General features: G+C 41.7%; 1 protein-coding gene across 6 annotated transcripts; it reads right to left on the reverse strand.

Moving 5' to 3' along the window:
- Positions 1-800: 800 nt before the first annotated feature.
- Positions 801-18,861, reverse strand: PABPC1 (poly(A) binding protein cytoplasmic 1). 6 transcript variants are annotated; one of them, XM_055286919.2, is made up of 15 exons: positions 17,971-18,861; positions 14,714-14,907; positions 14,404-14,519; positions 12,125-12,264; positions 9,724-9,818; positions 9,287-9,424; positions 8,994-9,089; positions 6,349-6,621; positions 6,023-6,113; positions 4,796-4,906; positions 4,560-4,714; positions 3,488-3,572; positions 2,830-2,960; positions 2,203-2,296; positions 801-1,247 (listed from the first exon to the last, which is right to left on the reverse strand). In XM_055286919.2, exons 1-14 carry the CDS (start codon positions 18,161-18,163, stop codon positions 2,204-2,206), a joined length of 1,911 nt encoding a protein of 636 aa, XP_055142894.1. In that variant the 5' UTR covers positions 18,164-18,861; the 3' UTR covers positions 801-1,247; position 2,203. The 6 variants fall into 6 exon arrangements, with proteins under 6 accessions (XP_055142894.1, XP_063499558.1, XP_063499556.1 ...); XM_063643488.1 differs by having other exon boundaries at positions 12,134-12,264; positions 14,810-14,907; positions 17,971-18,668; XM_063643486.1 differs by having other exon boundaries at positions 2,186-2,296; positions 12,134-12,264; positions 17,971-18,668.
- Positions 18,862-19,482: the final 621 nt, after the last annotated feature.

Raw genomic sequence — 19,482 nt, forward strand, 5'->3', positions numbered from 1 at the left:
GATAACCACACGTTTAACTTAGAAAGCTAACTCTAGCAGTAGTCCACAGAGAGTGATTGGTTAGAAATTAAAACTCAGAAGTATAAATTGCCTGGGTTATCAGTTTTATGCAGATACCCTATACCCCAGGCTAGATCTTCTAAATCTATCCTCCTAAAAGACCCCACATCTTCACCTTTAACAAGTACTTTGGGTATTACACTAAAATTAAGCTACAATCATGAACGACCAAATTAAAGACGTTACAAGAATAAGGTTTAAAACTAATCATAACTTTTAACACTCTAATACTAAAATCATACCAAAGCCTATCTTATCTACATCCTCTTCAAGAGTAGCTATCATTGTTTTATATCATGTAAGAGTTTAAGCTAATAATCTGGTAGCCTAGAAACCTCAATATAATCATAAACTGGCAGGCCAGGCATGGTGGCTTATGCAGGAGGACCCCTTGAGCTCAGGAATTCGAGACCAGCCTGGACAAAATAGGGAGACCCCACCTCTACCCGCAAAAACAACCCATAAACTGGCTAATCTTCAAAAGTTGATGGGTGTCAGTCTTGTACATGAAATACTAAGATCATGTAACAAATACAGATTGTTTCAATAATCCGTACGGAAACCTTAACTCATAAAATGCACTACAGGAATTGTCTTGCGCCTTTTACATAAAACCAATAGACCCCTTGAACTTAACAGTACATTTTTCATGAAAGATTCTTATGTCGGCTCAGCACCATTAAGATATTACCTATTTATGCATGGCAATTATAAAGACTTTGAAAAAAAGCAAAACCGTGCACTGTTTAAGGAATTTTTATTAAAGCAAGAATTTTATAATCCAAATTACGTTTCCTTGCTCAGTTATCAATTCTGTTACTTAAAACAGAACTGACATTTTGAGCTATTCCACAGTAAAGAATTACAAAATTAAAGAAAGGAATGCTTTAAATTTTTGTACTTTGCTGAAAATTCTTTTTCCCAGGGTCTATAAAACATTAATTTGTTTTTATATTTTACTATTTTTTTGTGGTTTTTTTTGTTTTTAAATCAATAAGTAATCTAGGACTAGCATTAAGTTTGCTAGACCTGGCATTTGCTCGGTACATAAGGTTCAAAGTTTCCTTTCCTTTTTTTATTTATTTTATATTTTGCAATGTTTTTTTTTCCATAATATTTAAGTTTTTCGATGTTTAGATATTTTTCTTCGGTGAAGCACAAGTTTCTTTTCGTGGTCCCTGATCAATCTGTAAATGTTAAAAAAACAAATTAAGACCAGGACTATCACTTGTCAGTAGCAAATTAAAGCCCTTAGCCAAATTCAATGTGGCCGCCTGTTTTTATCTATAGTTTTACTGGAACACAGCCATACCTGTTCATTTGTATTCATACTATCTATGGTTTTCTTGACATGGTAACATTGGAACAAGATCATTTCAGAGATAACATGGTCCTCAAAGCCCAAAATATTTCCTATCTGGCCCTTTACAAAAAAGACTTGCCAATCCCTGGTCCTGATCCTGGCTACACTACTCAATTTCTTGGGAGTAATGAAAGACAGTAGTAGAGACCCAAGGGCACCACCCAAAAAGGAACGGTGTAAAGCCAACCTGTGACTGGTCATTTAATATACATATTACTATACAAAATCTGGCAGGGTGCAGTGGCTCATGCCTGTAATTTCAAGACTTTGGGAGGCCAGGGTGGGTGGATTACTTGAGATCAGAAGTTCCAGACCAGCCTGGCCAACATGGCAAAACCCTGAGTCTAATAAAAATAAAAAAATTAGCCGGGCATGGTATGGGCCTGTAATCCCAGCTGCTCGGGAGGCTGAGGCAGGAGAATTGCTTGAACCTGGGAGGCAGAGGTTGCAGTGAGACGAGATCGCGTCACTGCACTCCAGCCTGGGCGACAGAGTGAAACTCCATCTCAGAAAAAAAAAAAAAACCAAAACAAACAAACAAACAAAAAAAACAAAAAACCCCACCTGAAAGTCCTGGGATTTTAAAAATCCAACAGTTAAAGGGTAAAATTCCTTTAATTCCTCTATAGTTAGTTCTACTTTTCCTTGAAAAATTAGCAATACATTTAAATGAACTGTAAAATGATCTTTTGCTATGTACATTTCAAAATAGGCTCAACAAACTTTATAAAAGATGAAGAAAACAAGCTTAAAACAACAAACCAGAGGGAAAAGCTCACTTTAAACGGTTGGAACACCAGTGGCACTGTTAACTGCTTTCTGGGCAGCCTCTTTAGCTTGGTGGGCTTGTAGTACAGCTACAGCTTCATCAACCTAAAAAAGGGGAAAACAGATAAACTGGTTCAGGAAAGGAATGGAAATAGAGTTTCATATTGGTAACATACCAATTCCCAACAAAGATTAAGTTTCTTTCCTCAGATGAAAGTATAAATTGTTACATTAAACAACTATATCCATTCAATTTTGAGTGGATCACCACTATTCTAGAATTATGAATCGCTCCCCTGCACTTCTCTCTTTCCTTGTCCTCCCCACGCTCGAAAAATATTTCTCTTTCTCCACTAGAGAAAGCAGCAGCAGTTGAGAGTATGGCTGTTGGAGCCGATGGGATTTGAAGCCAGGTTCTGCCACTTAAGAGCTGTGTGAGCATTTGGCAAATTATTCAGCCTGTTTCAGTTTACCTATCTATAAAATGGGGATAAATAGCGCCACAGGTTATTATGCAGACTTTACAGCTGTACATGGCTTATATATAACACGATGTAAGTGTTCTGTACAATTAAATCCCCATAAAAAGCCATGTAATAACTCTGTAAGAGACAACTTGGTAAATAAATTTAAATCACCTTAGAACGGAGTGACTCTGGAGACTCGAGCATATGAAGAAGTTCTGAATTATCAATCTCCAACAACATGCCAGTGATTTTACCAGCAAGAGTAGGGTGCATGGCTTGAATAAGAGGAAACAGCCGTTCACCTAGGAACAGAAACATTCAAAAACTCCCTTCAATAAAAAAAGTTTTTAACTGCATTGAATTACCACATTAAACTGGGGTTTAAGAACCATACTTCTGTCTCACGTATATAATAACTCATAATCCACAATTTCATTATGTCTTCATGGGAAGACAGAGTAAAATCTGCCACAAGCCAATTAACTCTTGATATTATCGGCTTGCCAATTAAGCAATGTTACCATTAGGTTGTTAAATCGGTGTTCAGGCAAAGTCACAAGTTTTCTTCTCATTTGCTTCAAATTCCTTCTCTCAAAAATGTAGTGAGGGCCCATGGTGAGTAATGCCCTACTACCCTATTACTAACAATACATTTTCTTATTGGCTTTCCAGTGGTTTTAATTAGGCAGACCAACTGTGCTATCATAATCATTCATGCCAATTCAGACCAATTCCACTGCCCTAGCTGTCAGTTGGTTGACCTGGTGCCTAAGTGATTCCTGTATTTTCTAGTCTCTCTGAACTGGCAAGGTGGGACAGAAGTACTCACCCAACATTTGCTTTTGCTCTTGAGGAGGGGCAGATGCCAACATGGAAGCAGTCAAAGGTTCCTGACCTTGTACATGAACAGCAGGCTAGACAGAAAATGAGAACTCTTAAGTTTAAAGCACAGAAAAAAATGGCAAATACAAATAGTCAACACTGGACAAATGCTGAAGTGGTAGACTTCCATTGAAACATGAGGTGGAGAAGTTGAGTGAGCGAATTAGAAAGAGGCCAAAGTAGTTATTATATACTATACATCACAGATACATTTTTTTTTTTTTTAAGATGGAGTCTCACTTTCTCGCCCAGGCTGGAGTGCAATGGCGCAATCTTGGCTCACTGCAACCTCCGCCTCCCGGATTCAAGCAACTTTCCTGCCTCAGCCTCCCCAGTAGCTGGGATTACAGGCATGTGCCACCACGCCTGGCTAATCTTTATATTTTTAGAGCTGGGGTTTCACCCTGTTGACCAGGCTGGTCTCAAACTCCTGACCTCAAGTGATCCACCTGCCTCGGCCTCCTAAAGTGCTGGGATTACATACAGGTGTGAGCCACCACGCCCGGCCCATAGCTACTTATAATAGGTGTTTTAGACCAGGCGTGGTGATTTAGGATGTGAATTTCTCGCTGCTTGTCCAATTCCTAAAGCATAAGACACTTTACATACTATCATATTAGCAGGATGTTCCAGATAGGCTAAGCTCTCAAGAATCTATCATGCAGCTGTCTTCACATTTTTTCTTTTGAGACAGAGTCTTGCTGTCACCCAGCAGGGATTACAGCTTGCTGCAGCCTCAAACTCCTGGGCTCGAGCAATCCTCCTGCCTCAGCCTTCCTAGTAGCTAGGACTACAGGCCTACAGGCGTATGCCACCACACCCACCTAGTTTTCTTTGTGGAGACAGGGTCCTGCTATGTTGCCCAGGCTGGTCCCAAACTCCTGGTCTCAAGCAATCTGCCTGCCTCAGCCTCCCAAAGTGCTGGGGTTATAGGTGTGAGCCACTGTGCCCAGCTGTCTTCACATCTTTGATTTCACCCAAGAAATGTGATTTTTATTAAGAAATCATTAAATCCATACCTGTTGCATTGTAACTTGTGGCTGTGCATTAAGATGTTGCTGAGGATTGCGAACTCCTGCAGCATATTTATACTGTGGAACGGTGCGGACAGCAGGAGTAGCTGCAGCAGCTGCAGCTGCAGGACGTGGACCCATTGTCTGTGTTGATGTGTTAGCTAAAAAATAAGAACATTTTTTATTTTTATCTTGCTCTTTCAAATTGGTGATCAATTTTTAAAGGAAGGATTAAGACTCACCAACACGCTGTGTTGACATGACTCGTGGAACCTGTGAAGAAGCTGGTCTCATAGTACTAAATGGTGGTCTAGGAGCAGCTGGGCGGATAGCACCGGGCATATTTTGGAATGCTGCATTTTAAAGATGTGAATATATATTAAACTGGGAAAATTTACTGAGTGAAAAATGTTTATGCTGTTTTCTTCGATCTGAGGTTTGCATAAAAGACTAAAAAGTGACAAAACTTTTTAAAGCTGAGTCTTACACCAGCCATTTTCCCAGACTCAGAGCATCAGTAAGTAAAAACATTAATTCATACAAGGACGAGTACTTATAAATATACCTGAAACATAATCATGATAAAATTCTAAGTGCTCCCAGCCTGGCCAACAAGGCAAAATCCTGTCTCTAAAAACATTTTAAAAAATTAGCTGGGCGTGGTGGCCTGTGCCTGTAGTCCCAGCTACTCGAGAGGTTGAGGCAGGAGGATCACTTGAACCTGGGAGGTGAAAGCTGCAGTAAGCCAAGATCATGCCACTGCACTCCAGACTGGAAGAAAGAGTGAGACTCTGTCTAAAAAAATAAACTCTAAGTGTTCTTGGAATATAACGTACTGTTCCACAAGACACGACTTAAAATACCACGACTCTGATTCTCATACATGATTAAATGGAACGAGACCTTTAAAACTGTGGCCTGACAAAATATGAAATTGACTGGGTGCCATGGCTCACGCCTATAATCTCAACACTTTAGGAGGCTGAGGTGGGCAGATGACCTGAGATCAGGAGCTCCAGACAAGCCTGGCCAACATGGTGAAACCCTGTCTCTACTAATAATGCGTAAGTAAGTTAGCCGGGCGTGGTGGCGGGCACCTGTAATCCCAGCTACTCCAGAAGCTAAGGCAGGGAGAATCGCTTGAACCTGGGAGGTGGAGGTTGCAGTGAGCCGAAACTGAGCCACTGCACTCCAGCCTGGGGCAACAGAGTGAGACTCTGTCTCAAAAATAAATAAATAAATAAAAAATGAAGAGCTGTACCTATTCCCAAAACTTTTATAAAGGGAAATCAAACCACTGTAGACATTACTATCTTAGCACTGTTTTTAAATGCTATAAAAATGAACATCCATAACCACAAATTATGTGAAATGCAATAGTCAACCTAACATTGACATAGAAGAGCTGATTTACCCAATGTGTATTTTTAACTCAATCCCCAACCTTAATTAAAAGAAAAAAGACTTACGATGAGGTCTGGCACCCTGAGCAGTCCAGCGAGGACTTGGTCTTAGTTGAGCAATTTGGCTAGGAGGATAGTATGCAGCACGGTTCTGAGTCTGCAGGGAAAAAAAGCACATGAGTTTATCAGCTGAAGAAAAAAAGCAAATAATGCAATAAATTATATGTACTTTTTCAAAGTATTTACCAGGCCTTCACACTCAAGCATTTTTTCCAACTTAATCATAATACACCTTTCTTATGTTTCACATTTGGGGGGCGAGGGGCACAAAAAACACTAGAAATGACCAAATACGAAAACCTTCATGGTTCTGGTTGCCTCCTAAAACCTACCTGTGGGATAGCTGCCATGAAGTAACCTGAAGGAGGTGCTGGCTGGTAGGGGTTGATTACAGGGTTGGGCACAGCTCGTACACTTGCCATTCTCTGCATATACTGGTTAGTGAGGTGAGCCTGGCGCTCTTCTTTGCGCTGAGCTAAAGCTACATACAATGGCTTTGTGGCCACAATTCTACCGTTCATTTCTGTAACTGCTTTAGTGGCTTCTTCTGGGGAGGAGAAACATACAAAACCAAACCCTTTGCTGCGACCACCCTCCATCATAACCTATTAAAAGAAAAAAAAAAGTTAACGTAATGGTAGAATGAGGAGCAAAAAAAGAGCATTACAATTTAGATAATTATAAATCACTGAATCAAATAACCCAACCCAGTTAATGCTTAATCATCTTGTATTCACCCATTGAGTTCACAATTTTTCCTTAATACCCAAGTATGAAGGGCAAACTACACATATGCATTACCCTAGCCAAGCCAGAGAATTGACGGAAGTGAAGGCCACACAGAAACTTTCAAAGATTTTAGATACTGAATTTGATTGGATTTTCAATATTGAAATTGAATTATCTAAATAAATACATCCCAGGCCTACTAAATTGACTTTTGGGCACCACTGGAAGAATTTCCCAATTAAATTTTGACTATTCTAACAATTCAAGCTGACAAGATGCTTTACTATGCCTTTGAGAAAAAAGTAGTTGAATCTTACAATACCCACATCTTAAAATAAAAGTTTTCACATTCAAGAGCAGAGGATCCATAAATATTACGGTATAAAGAACACTCAAGAGGAAGGTTCTTCTAAAATTGATTGCAAAGACCTTTTAAATGAGCAATGAAGACTTGCAAAGAACCACTCGCTAGGCCAGCAATATATATAAGCATGCTATAAAACTAAATTAACAGTATGCGAGTGGCATAGGAACAAACGGTAATAAAACAGAGTCCAGAAATATACCCAAGCAATTATGGGAATTGTGTTAAAGTTAACATTTTAAAGTACTGGGGAAAAAGGACTTTGGGCTACTCAATACATGATACAATGGGACAAATGAAAAAATGTAGAACAACTCTTAATTCACATTACATTGAAAAATCTTAAATGCCAGGTAGATTCTGAATCTGAACATAAAATGTAGAAATAGAGAGAAAACCTTTCTAAGATGACACACACACACACACACACACACACACACACACACACACACACACAGAATGAGGTCTATAAAGTGGAAAATCTGAAGAAAATATTTCCAATATAAAACAAATGTTTGGCCAGGCACGGTGGCTCACGCCTGTAATCCCAACACTTTAGGAGGTCACCTGAGGCCAGGAGTTGAAGACCAGCTTGGCCAACATGGTGAAACCCCATCTCTACTAAAAACACCAAAAATTAGCTGGGCATAGTGGCACACGCCTGTAATCCCAGCTACTCGGGAGGCTGAGGCAGGAGAATCGCTTGAAACCAGGAGGCGGAGGCTGCAGTGAGCCGAGAATGCACCACCGCACTCCAGCCCAGGCGACAGTGAGACTCGTCTTTAAAAAAGACGACAAAAAACAACAACAACAACAAAAAAAACCCTCCTAAGTTTAAGAATTTGTGTTGCACTGCATTAAAAGCATTCTTGGGCCACATGTGGCCTGCAAGCAGCGGGTTGGACAAGCTTGGCTTAAGCCCAGGAAAGGCTGAGGCTGCAATGAGCTGTGATTGTGCCATGCCCCTGCACTCCAACCTGGGCAACATAGTGAGACCCTATCTCAAGAAACAAAAAAACATGCATGCTTCATACATTCAAAATATGCTGATGCACAACACTCAATTTAAACAACATCCAGGGAACACACTGAAGACAAAAACATTCAGGAATAAATTCTATCATAACTCCAATACTCTTACATAAAAAGCATAATCTGAAACACAAGACAACCATGGCACTTCCATCTTACTTGTATTCAACCACCTTTCCCCTAACATTTCCTCACTCTCACAGAAGCTTCCTCGGGCTTGCCAGGAAAAGCTGACTAGAAAGATCAGCCACAGTGTCATAACAGTTCAGTTGAGTTGTAATTTTTTCTATGCATTCTTCCCCAACCCCAGCAAAATTACGTATGCACAAAACTTTGCATATAGAGGGACTCTTGGCCCACGGACAGACAAAAACATCTAGAAGAGAACTTCTTAAATCAAGATTACAGAATTTGTACTAGACTACTACTGCTGTGTTTCTTAATCTCTGATTTCAAATAAAAGAAAATATGATCTCTATTCTTACTGCTAGGGGGCAGGGGAAGGAACTGGGGCTTGACTACCCAGAATGAATTGTAGAAATGAATAAACAGATCAGAACTATAGTAACAATTCATAAGTCTCTAATAAATTGCTTGCTTTAGCAAAATGACTAGTTGTTGGCATAGTGCATATCATGTGAGGATATCAGTCTTCCTTAGCAGAGTTCAGCGCTTGCCATTTATAAGTTAACCATTAGGCTACGACAACTACTTCAAATGTGAATTTAAGTTTTAGAAGTAATGAAGCAAACACCTCTCTAGTGGCTGTAATTAATATAAAACTTATATACATGTATCTGCATGTATGAATTTTTACCAGACCTCAAATAAACGCACCATATGTTTTCTTACCTTTGCACTAGTGATTGTACCAAATGGAGAAAACTCTTTCCGGAGACGTTCATCATCAATACCATCATCAAGATTTTTCACATAAAGATTAACACCCTAAAAAGAAGAAAACAAAACTATAGAAAAAGAAAACCATGGTGGTACGGTACCTAAGTACATCTCCTATTATTTTATCCCATGTTTCTTCTCCTACTCCCCTCTCAAATCCTCCAGTTACCTGGAAGTAACTGAAATCAACGTAAAATAGGTTTCCTCATCCCTGTCTTATTTTGCTTGTTCAATTAAAAATGAACCTGGTATCTGGTGATCCTATCTTGCTTCATCTGTTCAAATTTGCGCTTAAGTTCCGTCTGCCGTTCCACCTTTTTCTGAGCTCGACCAACATAAATTTGTTTTCCATTGAGCTCCTTTCCGTTCATCTCATCCACAGCCTTCCCAAAAAAAAAAAAAAAAAAAAAAAAAAAAATCACAAAACTTTCAACTTACAGTTCATTTCCTTAACAGTTAAGACGAATTTGTTAAGTCACAAAAGCTAAAGACAAACCCATGCCAAAATCTCAAGGTTTTGGGACAATATAGGTTACCAATTTATACTCTCAAAGCTAATGCATAAAATGCAAATAACCCAAAATATAAGAACATGTTAGATAGCTATTAGTATGCAAAGACTTCAACACAAGAGCAACTCAAATTTGTACCCCCTTCTTCCTGCTGAATACAGACCACTTACTTTCTGTGCATCTTCATGCCTTTCAAAGCTTACAAATCCAAATCCTTTGGATTTTCCACTTTCATCAGTCATTACTTTCACACTTAAGGCAGGCCCTAAAAAATTTTTTTAAATAAATCAAAGATATTCCATACAACATTCACGTTATACATTTCAAATTTCAACATACAAAGCCATGAAAAAGATGAAAAGCCATGGAAAAAATTTCAGAACTCCATAACTTGACTCCTCCCTCCCAGCCTTCTATGCCCCAGGTAGGTATACTTTTCCATTGAAAGACCCTTTATTATTAAGAAGGTAAATACCTTCCCTCCCCTGAAGGATTCCTCCTTCCATTTAAGGAGGTATACTTTAAACGGCTGTAAAAAGTTTTATTCTCAGCTCTAGCACAAAACAGAGTTGCATTTTTTACCCAATAATTTGATTTTTTCCCTTTTCTGTAGAGACAGTATCTCATTCCATTGCCCAGGCTGGAGTGTAGTAGCACAATGAATAAGCTCACTTTAACTCAACTCCCGGGCTCAAGTGATCCTCCTGCCTCAATTTACCAAGTAGCTGGGACTACTGGCCCACATACCACCAGCCTGGCTAATTTATTTTTTTGTAGAGATAGGGTCTTGCTATGTTGCCTGGGCTAGTCTCAAACTTGTGGCTTCAAGTATCTTCCCTCCTTGACCTTCCCAAGCACTAGGGTTACAGGCATGAGCCACTGTGCCAGACCAATTTGATTTTCTTTGTATCAATTAAGAAACAAGTGTTTATTAAGCTTTGGCCTACCCGACTTTCAATAGGAGTGGAAGGAATACATGGTTGGACTCTTTGGTAAGACATAGGTGATACAGGAATTTGAAAGACAGGAAAAAAAAAATTTTTTTTAAAGACACAGGTGAATTACCTGGAGGAGGAAACATTTTATTTCTGAAGACATGTTTTCCCCTAACTCCCTCTAAAGTAGGAGAGACAGGTAACTGAGGCGGGTGGTATCTCAGGCAAGTGGGGCAGAAAAGGTTAAAAATCACATTTGATTACAGAAATTTAGAAGATGTATGGGCCAAGGCAGATTTTCTTCTGAATGTGCCTCTCTCCTGAGGCCGAAGTCAAGAAAATATGACATATTCGTGGTCAACTTATGCAGCATTACTCATAGGGTAGGTAGTTAACATCAACTTTTACAGATAGCTTCTAATTAAAAGATATTAAGAAGCACAACAGTTGAAATACATAAAAAGCAGTAGTAGCTAAAGACAATTTAGGGGTTGAGATGTAAACATGACGTCACTTTCTACATTTTATGTTATCTATCTTTGTGTAAAATGGTACTTTTTTGCTCTAGTGGAGGGCTCGATGTGACATGCTAGCATAGCAGTAAAGTATTAGATTTCCTGGACAGGCACAGTGGCTCACACCGGTAATCCCAGCACTTTGGGAGGCCAAGGTGGCTGGATCACTTGAGGTCAGGAGTTGGAGACCAGCCTGGCCATCAGGGTGAAACCCCGTCTCTACTAAAAATACAAAAATTAGCTGGGCATGGTGGCGCACACCTGTAATCCCAGCTACTCAAGGTGGAGATAGGAGAACTGCTTGAACCTGGGAGGCGGAGGCTGCAGTGAGCTGAGATCACGCGACTGCACTCCAGCCCAGGTGACAGAGCGAGAGTCACAAAAAAAAAAAAAAGTATTAGATTTCCTAATTCTTTATTATTTGACATACTAAAAAAAGCAAGCCACCTCTAAGTTCAACACAAAATGCAAAGGGCGGGGTCAAGCAAATCATCTGCACATGAACACTTAAAAGTTATTTTATCTGTTACACCCCTACCTAAACTAAGGCCGGTTTGTGCTTCATCAATTTCAAGTTTTATGAAGTTATTTTTAAATGCAGGAAATAAGTACTTTAAATCCCAAGGAATCACTGGAAAATCTGAATTTTTGGCTTCATCACTGAAAGTCATTGCTTTAAACTGCTCAAACATGATGTTACTTAGACTGACCAGCTTTATTGTCCTATGAGACTGCATTCCACTGTAGGCTGTGCCAAATACATGCTTCTGATGACATGGGATCTCTAATTACACACACACACACACACACACACACACACACACATCTCCAGCCTCTTAATGTAGTGAAATATTTTAAAATCTGTTCTAATTACTTAGTCATACCTTACTGTGCTAATCTAATGCCATTAACCTTTAACCTGGATAGAATTCTATTTATTTGCATTACACTACTTTGTAGTGTAATAGATGGCCAGCAGCTTAATTCAAATAACCACAAATATTTTAAACTACCATGTAAGTCTAATTTTATTGACTTTTTTAGTATAAAGTAATAGCTAAAGTTAACATAGAGCACTAATTCAGAACTTTGTGTGTAAAAATTTAATTAAGACACATTACCAAACTTGCCAAAGAGATCCTTAAGGCGCTCATCATCCATGTCTTCTCCAAAATTCTTGATGTAAACATTAGTGAATTCTTTTGCCCTGGCTCCAAGTTCAGCTTCTCGTTCTTTACGAGACTTAAATCGTCCAACAAATCTAGTTAAGATATACAAGGAATATAACATTAGATTCTATTTTATAAAGTTCAGATTAAGTAAGCCTGATGGTTGGTTTTGTTATTGTTACTGGGAATATTCAGAATCTCTAATAAAAAGCACACTACAAAATAGAAATAGGGCCATAATTTAAGATATGACACCATGAAATATATGAATAAAACTCTAACTACAATCACAAGAAAAAAAAACTTCTTTTAATACACACGTCTCTCTTCTCTAGCTAACCTAGGGTTAAAGGGATCACTCCCGTCAATACAAATGAGTGGAAGTGCATGTGTACCATGCCAATAAAAAGACCTCTATCAAATTAAAAAGCTTTCATCATCATTTCAAAGTGGCCCTTGCACTTTCTTTGCCATCTCCTAGAATAAAAATTTAAACCTCCCAATCCTGTACTCTAACACACAACAGCCTGACATAACTGCAGCATTTTCAACAAAACGACACTGAAACTTAATTTTTCCTGAATATAACAGTAGTAATTCAGAACAAGGATCACTGGGCTAGGCAGTGGCTCACACCTGTAATCCCAGCACTTTGGGAGGCCGAGGTGGGATGATCACTGGAGGCCAGGAATTCGAGTTCAGCCTGGCCAACATGGTGAAACTTTCTCTACTAAAAGTACAAAAATTAGTTGGGTGTGGTGGTGTACACCTGTAATCCCAGCTACTTGGGAGGCCGAAGCACGAGAATCGCTAGAACCCGGGTGGCAGAGGTTGCAGTGAGTGGAGATTGTACCACTGCACTCCAGCCTGGGCAAGAGAGCAAGACCATGTCTCAAAAATATAGAAATAAAAAGAACAATGATCACTGAAGAAAAAAAGGTAGCACATGTGTCACAGCATATTATAATACACAGCAAAGCAGAAGGAAAAATCATCTTCCATAATCTCCCCCTAGTCATCTAAATTTCCTTATCTCTAACCTAGCTTTAGAATAAAAAGAAAAATAAAAGTAATTTCCTTATCTCTCCACAAAATATGGTTGGTCTTCAGTATGCTATTAGTTTCATAAATGTTCTCAAAGGGAACGTATTTCATTGTGAGCATCACTTTCTGCTTTGTAAATAATGCTGCAACTTTTTTGAGACAAGGTCTTGCTATTTTGCCCTGGCTGGAGTGTAATAGCTGTTCACAGGCACAATCACAACACACTACAGCCTTGCCTCAGCTTCCCAGTGGCTGGGAATAAAGGCACACTGCAGTAAAGCTGAAACTTTATGAAAAGACACTTTGTGTATTTTTTCTTACGACAGCTACAAATTTCCAAAAGAGTTATATCACTTTTACTCAAAACAGCAATATATCATTCTTTTCTGGATCCTGCCAGTGTTGGGCTTGCTTTTTTTTCCTCCTAAAGCACTGGTAACAGGCATTTGTGAGTATTAACTTTTTTTTTTTTAAAGACAGTTTCAATCTTGTCGCCCAGACTGGAGTGCAATGGCGCAATCTTGGTTCACTGCAACCTCCGCCTCCCGGGTTTAAGTGATTCTAGGATTACAGGCATGCGCCACTACGCCCAGCTAATTTTGTATTTTTAGTAGAGACGGGGTTTCTCCATGTTGGTCAGGCTGGTCTCAAACTCCCAACCTCAGGTGATCCGTCCGCCTCGGCCTCCCAAAGTGCTGGGATTACACGCATGAGCCACCGCGCCCGGCCTTGTGAGTAATGTTTGTCTCTCATTTTACAGTACATAAAAGCAAATTATTTTGAGTTTCCTCACCTATAAAATGGGTTAATTTAACCAGTACCTCAAGAATTATGAATATTAGGTTTGTCTGAATTCCTGATTTTTCACTAATGCACTCATTTTGAAAAAGCTTCATATTTCTGTTTACTTCTGTTTTCCTTTTGGCATGAATGTTAATTATATTAAACCTGTTATTTGTGTGCTACACTTATTGTGTAGAAAATCCAATTGTAAAAATCAAGATTAGCTTATTTTCACTCGAGTACAACTACATGAACTTTTCTTGTTATTCATCTTTAAAATGTTTTTATTCTTTTATCTTATGTGTATCTAACTTCTCCCTGACAAATACTAACTTTAAACGAATGGATTTGGAATTATTAAAAATAAGATTCAAAATATGATTAGCTAGATATTTATAACTTACACTTTGCGATCATTTAGGAGCATTCCATTCATTTTTTCAATAGCTCTTTCAGCTGCTTCCTGCGTCTCAAAGTGTACAAATCCATAGCCCTTGGAACCATTTTCATCACAAACCACCTACGGAAAAACATATACCCATTTTTATTTGCTATCGATTTAACATTTGTTCAGTGATGAGAGACAATTTGTTAGCCATCTAACCTGGATATTTGTGAAATAAAGATATCCACTACAGCACAGTTCCTATTTCAAGCACTAAACCAAAAGTAGCTCAACAATGTAAACATGTGTATCGGACATTTTTGGCTTACCTTACATGAAAGGATGTTACCAAAAGCAGAAAATGTATCATACAGTGCTTTATTATCAATGGATTTGTCCAGATTTTTAATGAATATGTTGCCTACTCCACTTTTGCGAAGTGATGGATCACGCTGAGACCACATGATGCGTACTGGTTTGCCCTTTATAACATCAAAATTCATGGTGTCCAAAGCACGCTCCGCTGCAGGAAAGACATTTTCAGAGTCAATATTACTTCAAAATTTTTGCTGGCTACTTAAGATTATATAAACTATGGTGAGTGGAGTGGGTGGACACACGGTCTCACAGTTGAACGCTTCCTCTTTAAGCTTCAAGATGGCTAGACCTTTCAAGTATCACACACTAGTATGGGACCTAAGTTGTACAAAGCAAAGACAAATACCAGAAGCCCCCGAAATTTCTCACATATAAAAGGATGCCATATTGTTAATAACTAATGAATTCTTGAAGCATTTCTTGCCTTAATTGCCATTAAATCTAAAAACACTTTTTTTCCCTAGTTAACAAAATCCAAATTCCTTCACATACAATCTGTTTAATGAGCAGTATAAAAGACATTACGCAATAGATTTATCTACCAGCTGGAAGTAGTTTATAGATTTAAACATTTTAACTTCTTCCCAACTACTTGCTAAAATTGGTCATTTCATTGCTAGTAACTATTACATGAAAACTAGTCCATTTCCTAAAAAATGAAAGTTTCTGAATTATTGGGGGGAGGGAGGGTTTCAGTGATTCATGGCACAACTTCCATTTAAGAAAATGAAAGGCTAGACCAAGATTTGAATCATGCTTTCAAAAGCTAATGTGAAGTTAGACATACTCGGTTTCATAATCACAGAATTTTAAAAACACCAGGTCTGCAATATTCAGAAATCACTATTAACACTTTCTTGACACATAAAATCAATTTCACTTTAGATCGCTGATTTTCTTAACAACTGATTTAGTTATTTCTGAATAGTACTAGAAAATCGCAAAATCTACAATTAATTTCAGGGTCTATAAAGGATTAAATTATGTATACCTGTACCATTAAAGGCTCTAAATGAAAGAACACATCCTTAAATAAAAAGACTAGTCCCCGAAGAGAGGAAAAATGGTCCCTTTTAAGCCCTGAAACAATTTCTACAAATTCCATGCCAATGTAAATTTAAAGTTATTGACACGACGAATTTTCCGGCCACCTCTTTTTTATAAATGAAAGTTCCAGTTTCTAGAATATAGTGATAATCAGCTGTTAGCTCACTGTCAATTGACCACACCTACTCAGCTTCCCTAGTTTTTTTTTTTTTTAGCTGACTTTGCTTGAGCTATTTTTCAATGAGTCACCTCTTCCTATGAAATTGAAAACTGGTCACTTTCAGAAGCTATTCTGCCTATCAATGTAGCAATAAGTTTTAAAAATATAAGAACAAGAAATCCACTGAAGTAATTAATTGGATAGTAAATTGTACATATAGAAACTAGACAAATGGAAAACTGCCATATTCTTTTCAGTAGTTAGGGTATTGGTCTACTGGTACAGACTGATAATATATACTGTACACTGTAACCACGGCAACCTTAAGTTCAACTCTTCGAATCCCAAGAAATGTAAAAATTGTTTTTTGGATTTAAAAACGTTAAGCTGAGAAAGAGTAACACTTTCAAGTTATCATTTTATGGTCTCTAGAATTCATTCCCATGTTTTCTCTACCAACTCTTAGGTTGTGATAACCTGCCCCAAAATCTACCCCCATCTGACATGCATTGATACACGCTGCCTGAAGTTGACAAGAACTGTTATGAAGTGACATTTGGAGTTACTGCTTACAGAGCAAAAGGGCAGGAAACCTGCAGTGCAGTTTTACAACTTCTGGCTTTGTGTCACTCAATATTCTGCTTCCAAAATCAGTATCAACTTTACACAGTGAAGAGCTGATCAGTAACCTAAGTTCTACTGAATGAATGTTAATAGGAGCTTAAATTCCACCCTTAAGGCCTTTTCTAATAAAAATGAATTCTTCATATTTCGATTATTTGACACGTATTCAGGTGGCCAGCCTGTAGGGGGAAAAAAGGCAAAATTGGGCCATAAAATAGAATTAAGCTGACTTCTCAAAGCCAATTGATCTGAAGACAAATCCTAGCAACTCAACAGACCACAGATACTATGTGTTTACAAAACTGTGTAACTGTTAACTGTTTAGCTTCAAAATAAAAGCACAAAGTTAGCTGCATTTCCCCCCATAAATTTCAAGCTCAATTTAATCTCCGTTATTTTGTACTCATTTCCCAAGATTTACAGGTATCATGAGCCACTTTTAAAAATAAAAGAGAAACTTGAATTTCCTGTAGGCTACAGATTAAGACTGGTCACATTTTATAGCCAAAATTGACTATTTTATAAAGAAAAGCCCCTCAAAACGACAGGAACTATTTCAGAAGGTAACAATATACTCGAAAACCACCAGTATTGTGAATCTAAAACAAAATTTGACTAAAAATAGTCTAAGTTGCCTGAGAAAACTGGCCTTCAAAGTGGTCGGCTCCCACATCCCCTCCTCCCACTCTGCCCTTTTAATGTTAGAGAAATGCTTGATCTAGGGAAAACCCCAAATGCACGTCTCCGGTAAATCCCATTTCTAGATCCATCAGTCACTGATGAGTTCTGGGGAGTGGACTCACAAGCCTGAGGACCACCACCACACCACACATCGGCACAGAAACTTTATCCTAAGGCCTGGTGGCTCCCCCAGGCGACTGGGCCAGGAGCAGGAGCAGGCCTCGGGCCTGCGAGGTTACAGGGTTCAACACGTGGTATTTTTCGAGCACAGAACTGCACTTCCTCCCCAGGCTGGGGCGCCGGCAGGAGCTCCGAGTGCTGGGAGCGCCTCCACCTCTTACCCACGAAAGGAGCTCAGCGCTCAACGCCCCAGAATCCCGGGGCCACTGGCGGGAGCGCCGCAGAGGAACCGAATCTCACCCACCCTCCCGGCGCGTCATCACCCTAAAGTTTGAGAGCGTCTAGGCCGAGAAAATGGTCGCAAAGGAGGAAGTAGCCGGGCGTGCGACTGCCGGCAGCGCGAGTCCCTGCCGGCTCGGGAAACGCGGCTCCGGGGCCCCGGCGCCTTCCCGCCGGCCGTCGCGGGGTGACATGCCCTCCCGCCCCCCGCCCCGGGCCCGCCGGCCTACCCCGCCCGCCACTGCCGCCCGAGCCTCATGGCCGCCCGCCCGGCCGATCGCGGAGCCCGGCGCTCACCGTCCGCCGGCTGCTGGAAGTTCACATACGCGTAGCCCAAGGAGCGGCGGGTGATCATGTCCCTGCAGACCCGGATGGAGAGGATGGGCCCGGCCGGGCTGAACTTCTCGTAGAGCATCGCCTCGGTCACGTCGGGGTGGAGGTCCCCCACGTAGAGCGAGGCCATGGGGTAGCTGGGGGCGCTGGGGTTCATCTCGGCACGGCTGCCCGCGGGGCCACAGGCCGCGACCTTTCCGTGAGAGGAGAGCGAGTGCCGGGGATGGGGGCCGGAGCCGGGGGGAGGGGAGCGGGAGCAAGCGCAGAGGGACAAAAATCAACCGGAATTGAAAACTACTCAACGGCCGCAGAACGGGGTCGATCCACTGCCGCTGGCTGCCGGCTGCCGGCGGGGAGCAAGGGTGGCGGTGTCGGGTCCGGGCAGCGGGAAGGCCTCGGTCTCTTGGTTCCTTCTTGGAGCTGCTGCGGGGCCGCGGGCGGGCAGGTCGGTCTCGGCTGCTTCACCGGGTTATTTTATAAAAGAGGAAGAAAAAAAATAAAAGTCTCCGGCGGGGGAGACGCGGATTTTTTGTAAATTTTTTTGGGGTTTTTTAAAAGATTTTTTTAGATTTTTTTTGGATTTTTTAATAATAAATGTGTGTTCCGAGCCCGGAGCACACACTCCGCACTCTCAGCACTAACCGCCGGGGAGAAGGGGAAGCACCGCCTCCTGCACCCTCTACTTATACCCCGCGCCGCACTCGCCCCGCCCCCGCGCGTCTGACGCCAGGGCCCTACGCGAGCGTCAGCGCCGGAGTAGGAGGAGACGCGGAGGCCAGGGGGAGGAGGGAAAAGAAAACAGGCGGAAAGAGCAGAGAGGAAGGGAGAGGTGGCGGCGTCGGAGGCTGCGGTGTGGGGGTGGGGCTGGGGCGAAGGGGCGGGGCTTTTGCGCAGGCGCCGCGGCCGGGGAAGCTGAGCTTGCGCTGGGTCGCGTCCGTGGGGGTGGGGAGGGCGGCTCGTGGGCGGTCCTCGGGGGGGGTGTTGGCTGAGGTGGCCCCGCCTTCCGCCCCGCCCGCCCCCGCCTCCACCAGGAGGAGCGTTAACCCGTCACCGCGGCGGTGGGCGGTGCAAGGGGCTTCCGGGTTCCTCCGCGCTAACCACCCCCCACGTGCGCGGCCGCCTGTGGCCTCTTCCCGCCGCGGTCAGCCCGGCTCCTCTAGCCCCAGCTCCGAGGGACGCCGGGCACGGGTGAGCGGGCGTAGTCCCCTCCGGGCCCGGTTTCCGAAACGTGCGTAGATGGAGCCGGGGTGGCTCCCTGCTCGCTCCTACCCGAACCGCACTACGAGTCCCAGCGGGCACCGCCGCCACGCGCGTCGGCCGCAGCAGCGGTGCCTGCTGGGAGCTGGAGTCCCCAACGGCCGCGGCGCTCGCTGACCCCAACTGGCTGCGCGGGTCCTGGCCGCCCGCTCCGGGACCCCCAACCGTCCTGCGCGCTGGACCCTGGCACCGCTGGAGCTCCCGGCGGGGGGCGGGAGG

The sequence above is a fragment of the Symphalangus syndactylus genome, chromosome 7 (assembly GCF_028878055.3).
Source record: "Symphalangus syndactylus isolate Jambi chromosome 7, NHGRI_mSymSyn1-v2.1_pri, whole genome shotgun sequence".
In the NCBI taxonomy this organism is placed as follows: domain Eukaryota; kingdom Metazoa; phylum Chordata; class Mammalia; order Primates; family Hylobatidae; genus Symphalangus; species Symphalangus syndactylus.